The 18,441-nt window shown below is 30.7% G+C and overlaps 1 protein-coding gene across 1 annotated transcript in view; it reads left to right on the top strand.

The window, feature by feature from the left end:
* ABCD (ATP binding cassette subfamily D) overlaps positions 1–18,441 on the top strand; it is a 155,855-nt gene continuing 137,414 nt past the window's right edge. Inside the window, exon 1 of the mRNA XM_014429905.3 lies at positions 1–768. Within this exon, the coding sequence (XP_014285391.1) occupies positions 233–768 (536 nt within the window). The 5' untranslated portion in view covers positions 1–232. The remainder of the gene's footprint in view (positions 769–18,441) is intronic.

Here is an 18,441-nt window from a genome sequence, read left to right as displayed (position 1 = left end):
TCTTGGAGTTGCCCAGTAGTGTCGATAGGTCTTGGAGAGGTTGCTGATAACTTCAGCATGTTATCCTTTCGTCTCTTCATCAGATCACTTCTTGGCATTTGACCGTCTCTACTGGGCCTGACACAGTTCCACAATGGTTCGGGTAGTGAAAGTAATAATTCAGTGATTCCATAAAATTTTCCAAATCAATCATTTTATTTTATTTTTATCGTTTTAAAGAAGAATAATCAAAATGCCTACTGTGATATCCAAGTATTTTGATGACATTTCAAAACAGAACATAAGTAAGAGACAAGTTGGTAGTGGTATTGCTGCTGCTGCATTTCTCTTATGTGCATGTAAGTTCAGTTATCCTTATGTAAGTAAAATATTGAAGAATCCTAGTCAGAAAGAACCTTTAATCATTTCGAATAATAATAAGAATGAACCTTCACAACCAGAAGAAGTCGAAAAGCCGAAGAGAACATTTATTCCTGGCTTTAACAAAGAATTTGTGATACAGTTATATAAAATAATAAGGCTGCTGATACCCCGGATATGGTGCAAGGAGGTTGGTTTCCTTTCGGTGCACACTATTGTCCTCCTTACCAGGACATTCATGTCAATATATGTAGCCACCATGGAAGGCAGGATGGTGAAGTATATAGTCCAGAGGGATGTCCGAAATTTTGCTTTCATGCTATTGAAGTGGCTTGGTGTTGCACTTCCAGCAACTTTTCTGAACTCTCTCATCCGCTATCTTGAGTGCAAAATAGCTCTAGCATTCAGGTGAGTTACATTTATTTATTAAAAAAATATTAAAGATAAATTACCTATATAGCATACAATTAAGTAATATATTTTCTCTATTAAACATATATATATATTGGCAAGCTCAGTTTAAATGTATTAGTATAAAATCAAAGCAAAGAACTGAGTTGAAAGTGCAAACAGCAAGCTGGAGGTCATGTTCTCAGATAGTGACAGTAAACTGTCCCATTCACTATGACATGTTGTGCAATTTTTTATTGTGTGTCTTTGAAAGAAACAAAAAAAAAATGTGTGACATTCAATTTGTAATATAATTTATTAATTGTGTATCTTTTTATTTTTGTTTTGATTTTTTTTTATTACTTTCTATACAAGCCAATTTATTTTAAATATAATTTTAATACTATCATACCATTCTCTTATTCTGTCTTATAACTTAATTTGGATTTATTATGAGTTGTCATATATTAGTTAAAATAGATTGACTTTTAGTTTTGACTTTAACTTTAGAAAGACTTTGATATGGTTATCACAACATAAACTAGTACAAAGTTTACCTATTATTGATTATATACTTTAGTGTATAATTTATGATAAGTTAATTCAATATAATTAAATTTCTTTTTGTATAGAAGAAATTCTTATTTTTTTATTAATGAGTAAGCTAATTATTCTAATAATCGACAGATAATCTAAGAACTAACCATTTTAATAATAATGAAACCTAGTTACTTCTTTTAATTTAAATTTTAAGCTATTTAATAAAAGATTTCTTATACTTTTTATTGTTGATTATATGACGAATACAAGTTTTTGCATCCAAAGTTTAGGCTACATTAGTCATATATTTTTGATTAGCTTTTGATTCTTTAGAATTTGAATAAGAGGTTCATTAATTATTTATAATGTACTTCTTGGCATTAATCAGACAAAAGAAACCTTTCCATTCGATTACTTCTATTTATTTAAATGATTATCTGTCTATTACAGTATCGTTACACCAACTATCAGTATATAATTAAAATTTTTATGTACTCAATTTATTGCAATAGTTATTAACAGGTCATACCAAACAATTTTATGGCTGAATTCATTTCTGACACAACCTCAAATAAAAATGTGGTATTAAATCTAAAAATATTTTAGTATTTCTGAATAAACAAAACAAAAAATAATTAATAAAATCAATTAATTATAATATTCTTTTTACTTAATAATAATTTTAATTTTTTTTCATTGAACTATTAAATATGTTAAATTCAATGGATGTTTTATTAAATTGATATTAAATTAAATTATGATAAATTTAAATAATATATAATGAATATTGATTAATCGATTAGCAGAAGTAGCCATCATGTATACATTACATACTTTTTTATTTAATCCATAATTATATACTAGAATAATTGTGTTGTAGTGTAATAATTTAATTAATATTTCTAAACAAAATAATAGTATATTTAAAAAAAAAATAACCTCAAAGCTGAGTATTTATTACTTTATAATATAAATATTAACATCATTTGAAAGATCTATACAAAATTTTTTTTAACTGCTGCTTTTGAATAAATTTTAATTTAGATTTAAGGTTAAGTAAGTAATTAAAATTATACATTTAAAGTTTTGAAAACACTTTATATAAAATTATTATGAATTTTCTGGGCCATTTTCGCTTGGTTAACGGCCTTGTTTTGGACGGTTCGCCCTGACCTATTTAAAACGATCTTTAACTTCTTGGTAACCGAAGTAGAATGGTCAAAGGATTGTGCTGAAAGTTTACTGATATTATGTGACTTAAGTAACTACATATTTATAAGATGTAGGGATGGGTAATAGTAACAGTTATTTTACAGAATCGGTTTAAATTATAAAATAACCGAGTCATTAAATTTTCGCAATAGGTAATTGGTTGGTTTTGAAATAATATAATAACTATTCTGACATTTTAAAAAATATTTAATGATTGATGCGAAAATAACTTAATTGGTTAGACGAATTATATAACCAAAATGCGGAGAATATTAACAACCTAGTACAACTATGGTATAAAATTAATAGTATCTCTGTTGCAAGAGACTGATTAATGATTAATTGATGAAATAAAGTTTTAAAAAAGTTGGTATTCTTCAGATGCCTCCGTTATTTTTTAAATGCATTCATTCAGTAATAATTTGTGATTAATTCATTACATTATAATAACGAATATTATTATTCATTATATAATAAGATGGTCAGGGTTGCGGTCAAAGGAGAAACAAAAATAAAAACCTATTTTTATAAAAAAATACCTATTTTTGTTTCTCCTTTGACCGCAACCCTGACCATCTTCTTATATATCAATTTTATGGTCAACATATATATCATTCATTATGTTTGATAATTAATTTCAGTTTTATATTTTAAACTTTATTTTCTTTTTAAACAAATCTATATAAGTTTTTAAAAACGAATAAAATAAACAAATGAATCCTACACAAAATGTTCACTAGTTTCTATTAATCATAATTAAAAATTCAAAGTATTGATATTTGTTGTGGGAGTGGATAGCTCATTGGTAAGGCGACTGGATTACGAACCATTTCGAATCCGGCTGTGGCAGATTATTATCTGTTACCTGTAATAAGTCCTGTAGGCCCGAGTGCCCTCCGGGGTCCACCCAGCCTCATAAAGTGGGTACTTTTAGTTGGCTAAAATTTGATATTTGTTGAGATGTCTAATGATACATATTATAAATTTTGTTGAATTAGATATTCATTTTTTTTTAGTTGCAAAACCATGACAGTTGTTTAAAATGAAAATGTTTTGTCTAATTAAAAAGGACAAAAATCCACTTACAATCCTACTTTAAGTTGAAATTAATTTTTTTATGTATCTATATATCACAAAACGGCGGAAATAGGGTGTATTTACAATAAAATTTTGACTTGTGCTGCTTTTGCCTTTTTCAGAGGGCATTAAGAATTATCTTAATTATAAAATAAATTGAGGAGAAGATGGTGGAGAAGATGGCGACCATCTTCTCCTCATTTATCATCCACGGTCAACTATCTCTCATAATTATAAAATGAATTTATTGAATTATGAAATAATCTGAATTTACTAATAAGTAGATATTTACAAGTAAGATAACACTGCACCAGTTTTTCTCCCCCGAAGTTCTGTTTCTCTCCAGCCTCTGAACCACCAAGCATGTACAATAAATAGAACGTGCAATTCTGTTTAATACCCAATGCCATAAACTAATTGTTATACATCGCTTCTTCGAAAGTTTATAAAAAACGGTCCAATATTCCAAGAAAGCAAGGTTGAGTAGATATGGATAGACAATATGGATAAAAATGTAACAAGATCCTCAAATTAATTAATTAATTAACAAAATAAAAAATAAGATACACGTCTGATAAATTACTAATTGACATGTTTAGCGTTTTAACTGATGAGGTTCCCATGGATGTATTTTAATTTTTTATTAAAACTTTTCCTTATTAAAATGTGGAGTTAACGGTTTATAAACAGTATGTATTACTATTAATCTCTGTTTTTTGAGTTTTGTTTTGAAATAATTTAAAATAAAATATACCTTATAAATTCCGGGATTATTTACCAATCATGTGTAATATATATCTTTTTAATCGTATTTATTTTATTTTATTTTTTTATGGCTCAAGTCTTGCACTGAGGACAGCCCTAGCGTGGAAATGTCAAGATTCATTTCTTGGGGCCGCCGCGAAATAAATTTTGTCCGACCCAACTGGGATTCGGACCCACTACCTTCTAAAACGTTTTTATATTATATTTAAAAAATATTTCAAATAAAGTCAGACTAAAAATAATTCACCAATATATTCGTTAACATTTATATCGTATATTTATTACACTAACTATTTATTAATTAGTTATATCGTATTTTTATTATAATAACTATATTATGTTAACATTTATTATACTAAGTTTCTAGATTATGCGAGTCTTCTTCACTTATATTTAACTCTTTTGAGAAGTTAACAAGTTGTCAAGTTCATTCACTTACCGACTTATATATCCTACACAGCCACCCTATACAGCCTAGCCACCCTATACACTCTAGCCACCCTACCCACCCTACATACGTGACCTAGATTTTATGTAGATTGGTGGGCTTGTGTTGTCGCTAGTTTTGTGATTTTAGAAATAAAAAAACATTTAAAGACTATGGAAGACGAAAATTAGAAACAACCATTTTTTTTGTTATAAAATTCGTACTTCCGGATTTCTCGAGATAAATTTTGTTCCTGCCTAGAATACAATAGTTAAACAAATGATAACGAAGCCGCAATATAATAAAGTTTCAGGTTAAGGATTCTAATTTGTCAGTTATAAATTATAAATAATCAACAAAACATTGAAAATATTAGTAGTTCCCAAAGTTGTGTCAAAATATTATTTTGTATTTAATTAATTTTTTGGGTCGGTAATCCAGTTTGTAGGGTACTTTCAAGAGGGTTATGCAATTTCCACCTGACTCGTATAGCAGGAGGTGCTGGAGCATTAGTTTTTATGATTTAAAACAACTCCCTTCTCTTAACCCTCAAAATAATACGACTTTATTTTTAAAATGATAAATTCTAAGGTTGATAATTCTCGTGTAAAATATTTTAAAACTATATCAATGTGATTTAGAATTTAGAGGAGAGGAGGAAGGAGGTTAGATTCGATCAGCAAATAAAAAAAAAATTATTTATTTGTGCCAACGTTTCGACCCAAATTTCAGGTCGGCAAATGTACGTATTTAAATACTAATGGTGGTATTTAAATGTGTAAAATAATATATTTATTAAGCTGCAATATCAACTTTATTGATTATAACAACATGTTAATTTTTAAATATTGATTGAAAATATTTCTGTTTACTACTGAATAATAGGCCAAAGAACCCCAAACGTTGTTCACATGTAATAAAGGAATAAAGAAGTGAAAATTAATTTCCTGAAAATAAATATAGGAAAGTCTGTTAGAACTTTTTTAGAGAGAGAGAGCTCTTCAAAGGTCCATGCCGTTGTTCCATAAATATTTTCAACAACTTTGTATGTTGCTTCAGGGTACATTCTCGTAGAGGTTCAATCAAATTTGATCCTACCATTAAAAAAACAATGACCTGTGTTGTATTATTTTGCACTCTGGTGTATTATGTTCGTGTAAGTCCCAATGGTTTCCGCGTCAGGTATGGTTTGATTTTCAGTTTTTTTTTTTAATAGGTTCTATCCAGAATTAAGGTACATTAAATTTCCAACAAAGGTGTATGTAAGGTTTATGTATATGTATATGTATATATGTTCTTGTAAGGTTTATGTATATTAGCTTTATATATACCTTTTTTTATCAGACCTAACAATTTTCGAGATATAGGAAACAAAGTTTCTTTAAACAAATGGTTTTTATTACAATTACCTTCTTCACATTGCTACATTTCCCCTTCATATAACAGAAACTGCATAATTTAGAAAAAAAAGTTTTATAATCAATGTACAAAAATTTAATATATTTCAATTCTGCTTAGGATGATTTTTTCAAGTTTTTCTGATATCAGAGATGGGCAAAAATTAGCTATGGATGAAACTAATAGTTAAAATTACCATAGCAACGACACTCATTTATGAATGAACCATTGATAAATAAATATCGTATCCATAACAATATTAGCTATCAGTTTCAACTATAGCTAATTTTTGCCCAACATTGCCTGATATTAACGGAAAACTGATGAAATGTATTTTTTTTATTTTTATTTTACACGTCCACTTTCCGCACCTGAACCTGCCTGATTCACTTATCAGGATATTCCTTGGGGAATTGTATTCTGGTGTTAATAAACCGGGTATATGACAAATAGCTTCTTCATTTTTTTGAATAATTGGGTTTAGCTTTTAATTTATTTTTTTCGTCGTATTTGACTGGACTCAAAGTCATTTTAAAGTTATGTATAAACAAAGTCAAAGTTTGAAATATATCCCTAGTTCCCTTGCTGCGGTTAAAATACTATCATTAATAATACAGGTTTTCTGTTAACTCATTGTCGTCTCTGTGTTCATATTTGTGATGGTAAATCGTTGGATCGTTATGGTAATAAGCTGCAATCAATTCCTCGCCAACGTTTTTAAATATCTAAGCATCCCGTTTATTTTTTTTTTAATGGAAAAATCGGTTTGCATACTTCTTTTTGTAACTCTTAGTTTCTTTTATGACTTTCTAGCAGGAAAGCAGGTTTCTTATCGCAGTAGGTAAAATTCATTCACACTAATGGTCTTTCTCTAAATTAAAATATGAAAGTAACAAGTTCTTGAGGATTTGTTCATGGTAGTAACTTTCAAAAAGCTAAGCAAATGAATCTTGAGTGATGTTTAATTTTCATAAGGTTTTTTATTAGGTTAAACCCAAACTTTTATTTTAATTATGAAGAAGATGGTCAGAGTTGCGGTCAAAAAAGAAAAAAAATAGTTAACAACTATTTATTTATTTTCTCTTTTTTACTGAAACCCTGACCATATTCTTCATTATTTCTAGTCATGGTCAATTATATATGTATATAATTTTATATATATTTGAAACACCGACGTTTTGGAGTTGAGGAGAGTTTTCTTTTACCATTTTTTTAACTATATAAAAATTACTAGTAGTTCCCTGTGCCCATATTCATATAACCTTATTGATTAATTTTTAAAAAAATATTTTATAAAATAGAACCACTTAACAAACCCAACTAAGGTTGCTCTGGCCCGCTTGAGAATTATATATATATATATATATATATAAATTACTAATTGTACTCTCTACCGTCTATCTACCCATGTCACCTTATTTCGTGAATTTTTAAAACTTTTTCAAATAGAACCATTTAACAAACCCAACTATCTTTGTCGCACAATTTTAAGAAATTGTTTTAAAAATTGACGAAATAGTGATAAGGTTTGTGAGGTTCGTAAAAAGTATCTTGAGTGATATGTACTTTTCATAAGATTTTTATTTTAGCATAAACCCATACTTTTTTTCTCTCTCTTTTTTTTTGTGTATAAAACACTAATTTTCCGGAGGCCTGTTCCATATTCAACAATTACTCGTAGTTCCCTGTGTCCGTGTCCATATCCATATAACCACATTTCCTCAATTTTTAAAACTATTCATAAAGTAGAACCACTTATCAAACCCAACTATCTTTGTCGCATATAATAAAAATTGTTTTAAAAATTTACAAAATAAGGTTGTCGGGATGTGGTATAATCAGGTTCTTCAACTTATCAAATTTCGATTATATAAAATTTTGACCACATTTCATTAAATAAATTTAAAAGAAAATGTATTAGTTACATGATATGGGATATTAAAGGAATTAATTTTTAACAATATCATCGTTCAACGTTCAACTTATCAGGTTTCGATTATATATAGGTTTGACTGCATTTGGGGATTTCAAAATAATTTCTCGAGTTTCTCAAATAACAGTTTATTATGCTAATTTACCCGATTGTAATTGTAGTTAAATAAATTTTAAAAAAAATGTGTATTAGCTAAATTATCATTTCAGTTTGGTAATAGTAGTTATTCAATGTCGCTTCCAATGTAATTTTATGAATGTTTATTTTATATGAGATTGAAAGAAAGCTTAAACACTTCCTTTCATAAAAAGCGAAAGTTATAAAATGGCTCGCTGGATCCTGAATAAGAACCTCGTGAGAGAAAGTTATTACTTGCAGATGTTTATTCCTTTACTAAGGACAACACGGAAATGGAATGTGATGTAAGGTTAGGTTATAATGATGACATGGCTGAATCATGATTGAAGGTTTTATATCTCATATATGTTTTCTAATCATTTTAATTATAATTACATATAGTCTTAAAACGAACCATCTACTCGTTTATACAATTTTTACCTCTAATGTATCGAAACTATTGATAAAGCCGGTGATAAAAGCTCTCTATCCTGCGTAGCCCGTGTAATAATGACGCCATCGGAGAAAGTTGTTTATTTGCGTATGTTTATTCGAATTCGACGTCTCATGACATCACGGGACGGCATATGGCGATAGGTTCGATCAAGTAAATTGGTCAATATTGTACTTCGCTTATCAATGGATACCGTTAACATGTTATTATGAAGTGAGCCGGTCAGAGAAATATTTAAAATTTATTTATAACATAGAGGAACAGAGATTTTTTTTCGCTTGGTTTCACAGTCGAACCTTAATAATTACAGGCTTCTAAATTCAATAAAACTGTCTAAGTTGACTCCAGTTTATGGATTAAGTGTTATTCGTGCACTTATATTTTTAGAATAAAAATCATTTTAATTTTTAGAGAGGGGGAATCATTTGACACATTCGATCGTAAAGCACGTTTTGTTTCTTTAAATGAAGATTTTGACAATAACCGATTTCTTAAAATGATATACGTTTTTAAAAGATGTATCTTATATATTTTCAGTTATGTGAATATATATCTGGACATCGAAAAACATACACACAACGTATAATATGGAATCAACATAAAAATGTTTCGTTGTATTCCACAGAATACAAATTTGTGTTAAGGTGAATATGTTATCTACAATTACCATGCTTAACTTCTAATCACACTAATACATAACAAGGTTACAGGGACACATATTTGGATGAAAAACATAGTATCTGTAAATTCCTCTCTTCTATTAATGGTATTTATATCACAAAAAAGAAATGAGTAGCAACTAGTAAAATTTTTATTTTTTAATGAACTCAAAATAATTGGGAAATTTAATTTTTTCATTTTTTATTAAGCTAAGAACTGAATATCATCATCAAAACTTAGCAATTTCCCACAAGTTGGGTAAATTTTGTTATTTACCCTATTATACGACCAAACTCCTCTTATTTAAAACTAAAACAGTGTTATTATTTTTTATTCCTTTGCTTTCTACATATATCCGTGCAGTGACGTTGGCCTAGCGTCAACACAAATCTACCAGATCAGTCTTAACACAATCCTCCCATCTACACTGTTGGTTCAGTGTTAACATTTTTCATATCCGTTTCTTACTAAGTTCCACAACCTTACACATCCATACAATATTATTCACCGCATTATTATAACCTGAATTATATTTACCGGCAATTCAACGATCTTTAGTCTTCTAAATTCTCAGGTTAGCTCATCTATTTCAGTCCAAATCTTTAGCATAATACTTTATTTTAAAACAAAAAACCTCAAGGCGGTGTTCTTTCCTTAGTTTTTAAAAATTGTATTTATTTAATACCAGATCGGCTGGTGGGGCCTACATAGTAAATATAACAGTTACATTTTTTTTTAAAACAATTATGTGGGGTATAGTCTCGTACAAAAGATACCCTTAACTATATAAAACGTTATAATTAAAAAAAAAAAGATAAAATAATTACCCTCTTATTATAAAGAATAATTCTCAATAAACAAGAAAAGTAAAGTTTTTTTTTTAAATAATACTTTTTATTTATTGATAGATATTACAATCTGCTACACAGTTGTGGGCAATAGGTAATAGTGATGAATGATCTCATACATACTAAAATAAAAAAAAAAGTAATAAAAATTAAAAAAAAAAAACTCTCTCTTAAAATATATACAAACAAAAGAATAAACAAAATGAACATAATCAAACTATCCGTATGAAAAATAAATAAATAAAATAATATAGTCTCTAGTCACATTTACACTCTAATATACAATATTTACATAATCGACCTGAGGATCCCTGACCCCACTCTATCCCCCACGTGTGAGGGGTAGGGCAGAGCTCAAAAGATCCCAGCGCATCCCTCTCGCCGCATCACTGGTAGTGAGTCAGGAAAAGTAAAGTAAAAACAAAAATAACAACATTCATAGACCTAACAAAACCAACACTTGTCAAACACACAAAATTTCCACAGAATGAACTCCATACGACCTTCAAAGAAGGTAAGGACGTCAAAAGAAACGATGGAGCGATACGTTCAAGAAGATGGCAGGACCATTCTGCTGGTGAGCTCTAGGGACAGGGATGTTAAGAAGAAGAAATGGAAAGAATTCGCCTCCCAATAGGGCTGGTCACCCCGGGATTTGCTGACTATTACTCCCAAAAGGGAAGGCCTATGCAGAAAAGGATACAGAAAGATGAAAAGAAATTGATAGAAGCTAATGTTTTGTCAACTATTATATATATAAATTTATTTATTCCTTTTTTCTTTCCATCTTCTTTAAATGTATATATTGTATTTGGTGTGATTTTAATTTATTGCATAAATAAAAGGCTATTTCATTTCATTTGTACTGTTGAGTCAGCCCTGTGGGTTCAGGAGTCCTCCGGGGTCCACCAAGCCTTATAAAGTGGGCACTCTTAATTAGTAGCTGTACCAATTTAATTTAGATTAGATGATAATTAAAATAGTTGATCGAACCTTTGCAAGAGGAAACGTTTATTTAAAATAGTAAAAGCTCAGCAAGAACAGAGTGCTTGTCTGCAATTGTTCAAAGTTTGCTGATTTTGTTTCCCAGCCGGTTCACTGTCTTAGTAATTGTAAATTAAATCAGAATGGCAAAGTAATTAAAAAAAACAAAAATGCCATATTTTAACGGCTTGATTTATTCAGAATTTTATTTTTTATTATTTTTTTTTTTTTCTGTGTGAGCTATAAAACTCAATAGGTTTCCCATGTGTCTTTTAATATTAATGATCTTATTTTTTGACTCATAAATTAAAACTGATATTAACATATGAATTAATTAAAGAGTATGTTTGCCAGAGGGGACAGCTTTTCCTTATGCCTAAGGTGTCTGATTCTTAGCTTGTAGACTTCTGGACAAATGTTGCATGTCATGTGTTCGACAGGCGGGGATTACAGTAAGTTTCGAAAAAAAAATGATTAAACTCTAAATTATTACACGATCGTTATTTTTTAATTAATTATTCATCAGGAAATGATACGCAATATAATATCTGTTGTGCCCACTCTCATGATATTCAAGTACAAAGTACAATGCAAAAATTGTTTGATATATCTTCCATAATGTTGGTTCAGTGGAGGTGTTTGTTGACAATTTAATTATATAGAATGAGGCAAATAAGGATCTATAAGTGTTTAGTTTTCGAGTTATTCCGATAACCATAGATATTACAATCTGCCACACAGTTGTGGGCAATAGGTAATAGTGATGAATGATCTCATACATACTAAAATAAAAAATAAAAAAAATAAATAAATAAAAAAAGAAGAAAAATAAAATAAAAAATAATAATAATAAAAAAAAAACTCTTAAAATACATACAAACAAAAGAATAGACAAGATGAACATAATCAAACTATCTGTATGAAAAATAAATAAATAAAATAACATAATGATAAAATAATATATACAATATTTACACAATCGACCTGAGGATCCCTGAGCCCACTCTATCCCCCACGTGTGAGGGGTAGATCAGAGCTCAAGAGATCCCAGCGCATCCCTCTCGCCGCATCACTGGTAATGAGCCAGTGGAGGCTGAGCAAGTGCGCTAAAGCCGTAAGCACTAAATTATTATTATTAAATTAAATTATTCATATTTCGTTGTTTCATTATATAACTTCTATTTTTATTTCATTAATTATGTTATTTTACTTACATATTTAATTACCTATATATACGTTTTATTTCCCACCTCTTCCATTGCTTTATTTCTATCTATATTTATTCTGTACAATTATTTAGTTTAATCATTCTATACATCCTCTATTTCCTGGTTGGTATCTTGTTTTTTGTTCTTAGCTCTGATGAAGCCTAGAAATTCTGGCCGTAACATTGGCACTAATAAATGTGATTTTAAACTTATTTGTGTTATTCTCTGCCTGCACCCTAACCATATTCTCCTCGTATATATTATTCATGTTTAACTATCTTCTCATCCTCACTACTAGTTTAAGTTACATTTTACTGAACTTTAAGGAATCCGTAATTATGACTTAAAAGTTTCAAGACTCAAACGATTTTTGAAAACCAATTTTAAAATAGGATTGAATATTTTAAAATTGGTTTTCGAAAATCGTATTTTGTTATTTTCTATCCCTCAGTTTATTTAGTGTTAGCACAAATATCATTCTACCTGTGGCTGGCTAGATTTTTTTCTTGATCAGTTTCTATTGACTCATGAAGGCAAACGTATATCCTGTTGAGATGGACGTGCGTCCACGCGATGATTCAGACGTCCTTGTGTTTTATCATACGGCCTTTGTCCTCACGATAGTCCATTTACATCTGTCTAGGTACGTAAGAACTTAGGATCGGATTCGTATTGGTGTCACGGAGTTAGTTCTAAGTTCGTAGCTAGATCTGTTGGAAAGTTGCGGAGCAGTTGTGAGGTCGTGCAGCCTCTCGCCTGTGAAGACATTACCCAACTCCTTTCCTCTTGTTCACTCGCTTGTCACATTCCGCCTCGAAACCTTTGTCTTTTGTGGCTTCGTTCGCAAATGAACAATGATATTCGGTCGTTATTTCGCACGCGTTGAGCCGTTTCTGTTTCGTGGCTCTTTTCAAGAATTCGTTCTTGTTTTTCACGTGCTGAATAAACTGGAATTCGGGCTAAAATCAATTTTATTTACCAGTTTTGAGAGTTTTAAAATCATGATAATATATCAACAATGTAATTACCAAAAATAGTATAAAAAAAAAGAAAAAGAAAATGTTACAGGTTATTGACAGAATTAGAAAAAAGAAAAGTAAATTTATAATCCATTGGAAATTACTGAGCTAAGGGCCCTGGAGGAGAAGTGGAGGTCTCTAACAATTAAAGATAGACATATGACTTACAAAAAATCCGAAAATTGTAGACGTTGTGGAGAGGGGTGAGTGAAGATGTATTCTGGAATTTACTAATCATATCAAAAATGTATTTCTCTCAGAGATAGGGAAAAATTGAAATCAGAGGTTAGGGCACTTCCTGGCTCAGGTGGTTGAGGCGTCTTAGCAACCTGAGCGGGTGGTGCCGGTTCGAATTCGGTCTGGTGGGAGGACTTTTTTTTACCTCCCCCACCAAGACTAGAATAGGTTAGTCACCTATAGATAACCCTCTCCCAAAAAAAAGAAAAAAAAAAAAAGCCGAGGTAAGAGGAGGGTCGTTCGTAGGCCTGCATGTTAAAGCGTCAACTTTGACTGGCTCGTGGCTGCAACGGCTTACATTAGTGCACAGTGTAATATATGAAATGTAGTAGTTTTTCAAAAGTAGATTTATTTCTTAAAATGTTTTTTTTTTCTAAATTTCTACCGCCACTTATAATTTAATGCTGGAAAAAAATCGTTTTTGCACATTTTTGGTATACCAGGAAAAATGAGCTTTATTGACCTTTATGATGAGACTAATTTCCACTTAAAGTTGAAGTCTCGGAGAATCTTTTGTCTAAATTTCATTGACGTATGAAGTTAAGAGGCCTTCTTGGAAGGTATTACCAAAATAAGATGATAAGAGTAATCAAATTAACTACTGTGAATCAGAATAACATATTATTTTTAGGAACAAATTATCTTAATGATGGAAAAATTAGGATTTATATTTTACTTATTTATTTCCACCTTTCCCTACCTTGAAAGCAATACAGGTGTGCAGCAGCAGTTCGATGTTACATTTCCATAACATCCAACTACTGCTAATAAATAAATTTACAAGTTTAACGATATATGCACAGTCTTCATTAGTTTTCAGTATTAAGGTTCAGTCGCATGTTGAACAGATTCGAGACTTAGGACGCCATCTTGACAAGAGACTTACTTGTAATCCACACACAAGACTGAAACGACAAGAAACTGCTGGTAGATTCTGATTGCTACAACACTTACTTGACAAACAATCTAAACTTCCCATTCACTACAAAAAATTATTATACACTACAATAATCAGACCAATTTGGACTCCACCAAACCATCAAATTCCTCCCGCATCCAATCCTTACAATCCAAAATCCTAAGTAAAGTCCTTGATGCTCCTTATTACGTTACAAATAAACTCATTCACAATGACCTTAACATCCCATTCGTTACAGAATTGGCCCAAAACAGATATGCATCTTTTCATTCCAAACTCCTTAACCATCCTAACCCATTAATTCTTAATCTTTCATCCTTAACAATACCTGATAACCCTCCGAGGCGTCTGAAAAGGAGATGGCCACGGGACCTTCTAATTTAAATTAATGTTTGAGGTACCACCAATGGGTTGTTCCTTCCCAAGATTTTCAAGTGTTTATGAAACATATTTACTTATTGTATTATTTTTTACAGTTGTAAATTACATTAAATAAATAAATAAAATAAAATAAAAGGTTGAGTTGCCTGCTGGATTTCCAAGTACTGGCCTTCTTCTTCGACGTAGGTTGAAGTGATCTGGTCCAACAATTTTTTCCACCCGTATACAAATTCTTTTTAATACGGGTAGTTTTCTTCGGTTACTAGTTGAGTGAAATCGTCCTCTGTGACAGCGTGGAGTCACGTTATATTTATATTACATATCTGCTTTTCATTGAATTCAGCATCATGAATTACATAGGAATTCAAATAATTTAGAGGTTTTAGCACGAGGTTTCCCACTAGTGTGCGGCGCCGGTTCGAATCCGGCCTGGCGGGTCGACTTGTATTTCTGTGATGGTTCCACTAAATGAAAACTTGGCCTATGGTTAGAATAGGGTGGTAATCTGCAGATTACCATAGGGGTGAATAGAATAGAGAGGTAACCCACCCCCTCCCCTTCGTCTGAAATGACCAGATAGGAGGTCATATAAAATAAAATATAAAACGAGGTAAAAGGTAGGAAGTTCTGAAGAAAAAAAATACATCCTTCTGATCGTTCAACAAGAGAAGCTGTTGCCAACTGGAAGCTATTAACGGGGCACTATTACTTGCTGGCACAGCTCTACAGAGAAGGTGTCAAAGGCAGCAGTATTTGTCCACTTCGTAACTTAAAAGCAATGTCTGCTTCCACTTGGAAACATATATTTACTGCTTTAGTAGTCTGACATTAGATCGATTGCGTGAATTTAGGAAAAAACATAATTCTGATTTTGTAATTGGGTTAGGAGACCACCATGAGAAAAAAAGGATATGAAAAATAAAAGCGACATTTTCTTTGTAATAAATTGCTTTATTTTATATTTCAAATAAGTTGAATTTATAATTATATCTTGTAAATGAAAGGTACCCTTGTTTAATTATCTTATTCCATTACATTAAAAATAAAAACGACGTTTCGGGGTTGTCATGCCATCAACAAATACTCAAATTTTTCGATTTTTAAAATCAAAATCGTGTTTATATTTTGTTTGTTTGTTTAGAGTTGCCAAACTTCATTGGTCATCAACGCCATTTATATTTTATTTAATTTTGTTAATATTCGTTAAATTTTATCTATTTTTTAATTTGATTATTTTTTTTTTTTTTTTTCCTTCCGATCAAGTTATATTTTTATCAGTAAATTTTGTGATTTTAAAAACTGAAACATCAATTTTATTGCTTTATCATCGTCTCCAAGGGCTTTTGAGATATCTTGGCTCAGTCCCAAACTATTGAGGTGTTGTGTGAAATATGGGCATCGTTGGTAAATATGGCTTATTGTTAGATTGTTGTTGCAATACTGGCAGTTCGGAGGCGTTTCTTTTGAAATAAAATAGGAGTGGGTGAGCCTCGTGTGACCTATTCTCAGCCTGGTCAGTACAACCTCCTCTACGGCATTTGTGTCTGGAGGTACCCCCAGGGCTTGACATCCTTTTTAATAATTATTAATAATTTTTAATTTATTCATTGGGCTTTCGTTCCACAAAGATTCCCATTTATCTTTGACTTGATATGGGATTGGAGATTTAGAGATACAATTAATGGGTTATTGTTAACAGCGAGCACACTTGTGGTGAGGATAGTGTTAGGATTGGTTGGAATGTCAGTTATGTCAGTATAGACGGTGTAGAGGATGGTACCAAGGATTACCTTGAGTAAAAGTAAAAAATAATTATAATAAAATGTAATTTAAGAATGAAAAATAGAAAATAAAAAACAATAATAACGATTATTAAAAAAAAAATAATAAAGTAGATAACTGACTTATATAATGAAAAATAAAGTAAAGTATAAATTATACTTATAAACTTACTTCTTTCTCTGAAGGATATTCTGTTCGTTGTTAGCGATGCTAATGGCTTTGGAATCGCCACACTATTCATTTCCTGAGGAAGGACCTCGAAGAAGCAGTTGTCCTAGAACTTGTTCAATATCGACTCGTTCCTGCAAAATATTCATGAAATTTATCACTATTTTAATGCATGTTAACCTTAAAACACAGAACTGGTTAAAAGCATCCGGGAAATAAACATTTAGTTATTCGAATCTTGTTAATTGTCCGAAACTGTATGTAGATTTATTTCAGATCTGTTATGTTCATCAATTCATCTCGAAGGAAAGTGTTCTTTATAATTCAACGGAAGGTAATGTTATGAAAACGTTTTAGTACTTCCTCATGCTACCTATCATAAAGGAAGTTGACTGTTTTGTTTTTTTGTGGTTCTTGAGGATCACTCTATAATACAACGTTATTTAGGCAACGTTTCGCAACTTTATTGTTTGCGTAGTCATGCCCCACAATGAGAAAATACAAATGCTTTCTTCAACTAATTACTGTGTACTAAGTGTAATTTATAATTAATAAAGATTAAAATTAAAACATTGTTTAATAAACACATTTCTTACAATTGTCTATTACAGTGTGTTCTACATTGTGATTCAACTAACTCCATATTCGGGCCAAAACGTAATGTGTTTTGAAATGGAAGGTTTTCTTTGGTTTTTCCCACATGTAACCGTTTTTTTTCTTTCAGGTAGTCCGTCAGTTATTTATATTTTATATTTTTCTGTTTCTATTTAGTGTTGTTAAATGTGTGTAGAACACACTCTAATATACAATTGTAATATTTTTTAATTGTAATAGTTATTAATCATAAATTACTCTGTGTACTTGTAGTTTTATAGTAATTGTTTGGAGAAAGTATTTTTTCTTTAAAAAAAACTATTTTTTTCTAATTGTTGGGCACGACTATACAAACAATTAAGTTGCGAAGATTCGGCTAAATAAAGTTGTATTCTTGACTGATGTGATGATCCTTATGACCCACAAATATATGTATATAAGTTACAGCCTTAGTCAGCTGTTACTTCGATGTCAACTGACTGAGGAGATCAGCTGATCGAATGTATATAAAGAGATGTACCGAACACAATAAAGCCACTGTGTTACAGCAGTTCAAGTGTGTGCTTCTGCAATAGAGACTGGTAGTGGAGGAAACTCGGGGGGTGGAGGATTCCCCTCTGTGGGAGGTACATTCCCGACCCCATTTTGATTTAAAGCTTCCGGGTTCAAGACTGCTCGTCTAACGATACCGTTTTCATTAGCAGCCATTATTTTAAAAAAATGAGACAGGAAAAAAATTGAAGATGACAAAATAACAACAAAAAAAAATTACTCCGGTACCTAAAGTTCCCGGGTTTCGGCACCAGTTAATTATCGGCGAAAGCAAAATGTCATAAAAGAGAATAAGTAATAAGATCTAACACGCTTGAACTGCTGTAACATATTGGATTTACTGATCTTCAGTCAGTCAGCTGACATCGAAGTAACAGCTGACTAAGGCTGAAACTGTATATATATATATATATATA

This window comes from Halyomorpha halys, unplaced genomic scaffold (assembly GCF_000696795.3).
Source record: "Halyomorpha halys isolate HHAL.00 unplaced genomic scaffold, Hhal_1.1 Scaffold835.1, whole genome shotgun sequence".
NCBI classification, from domain to species: domain Eukaryota; kingdom Metazoa; phylum Arthropoda; class Insecta; order Hemiptera; family Pentatomidae; genus Halyomorpha; species Halyomorpha halys.
The sequence above is the reverse complement of the archived record's forward strand: the minus strand, read 5'-3'. Positions and strand labels throughout refer to the sequence as shown.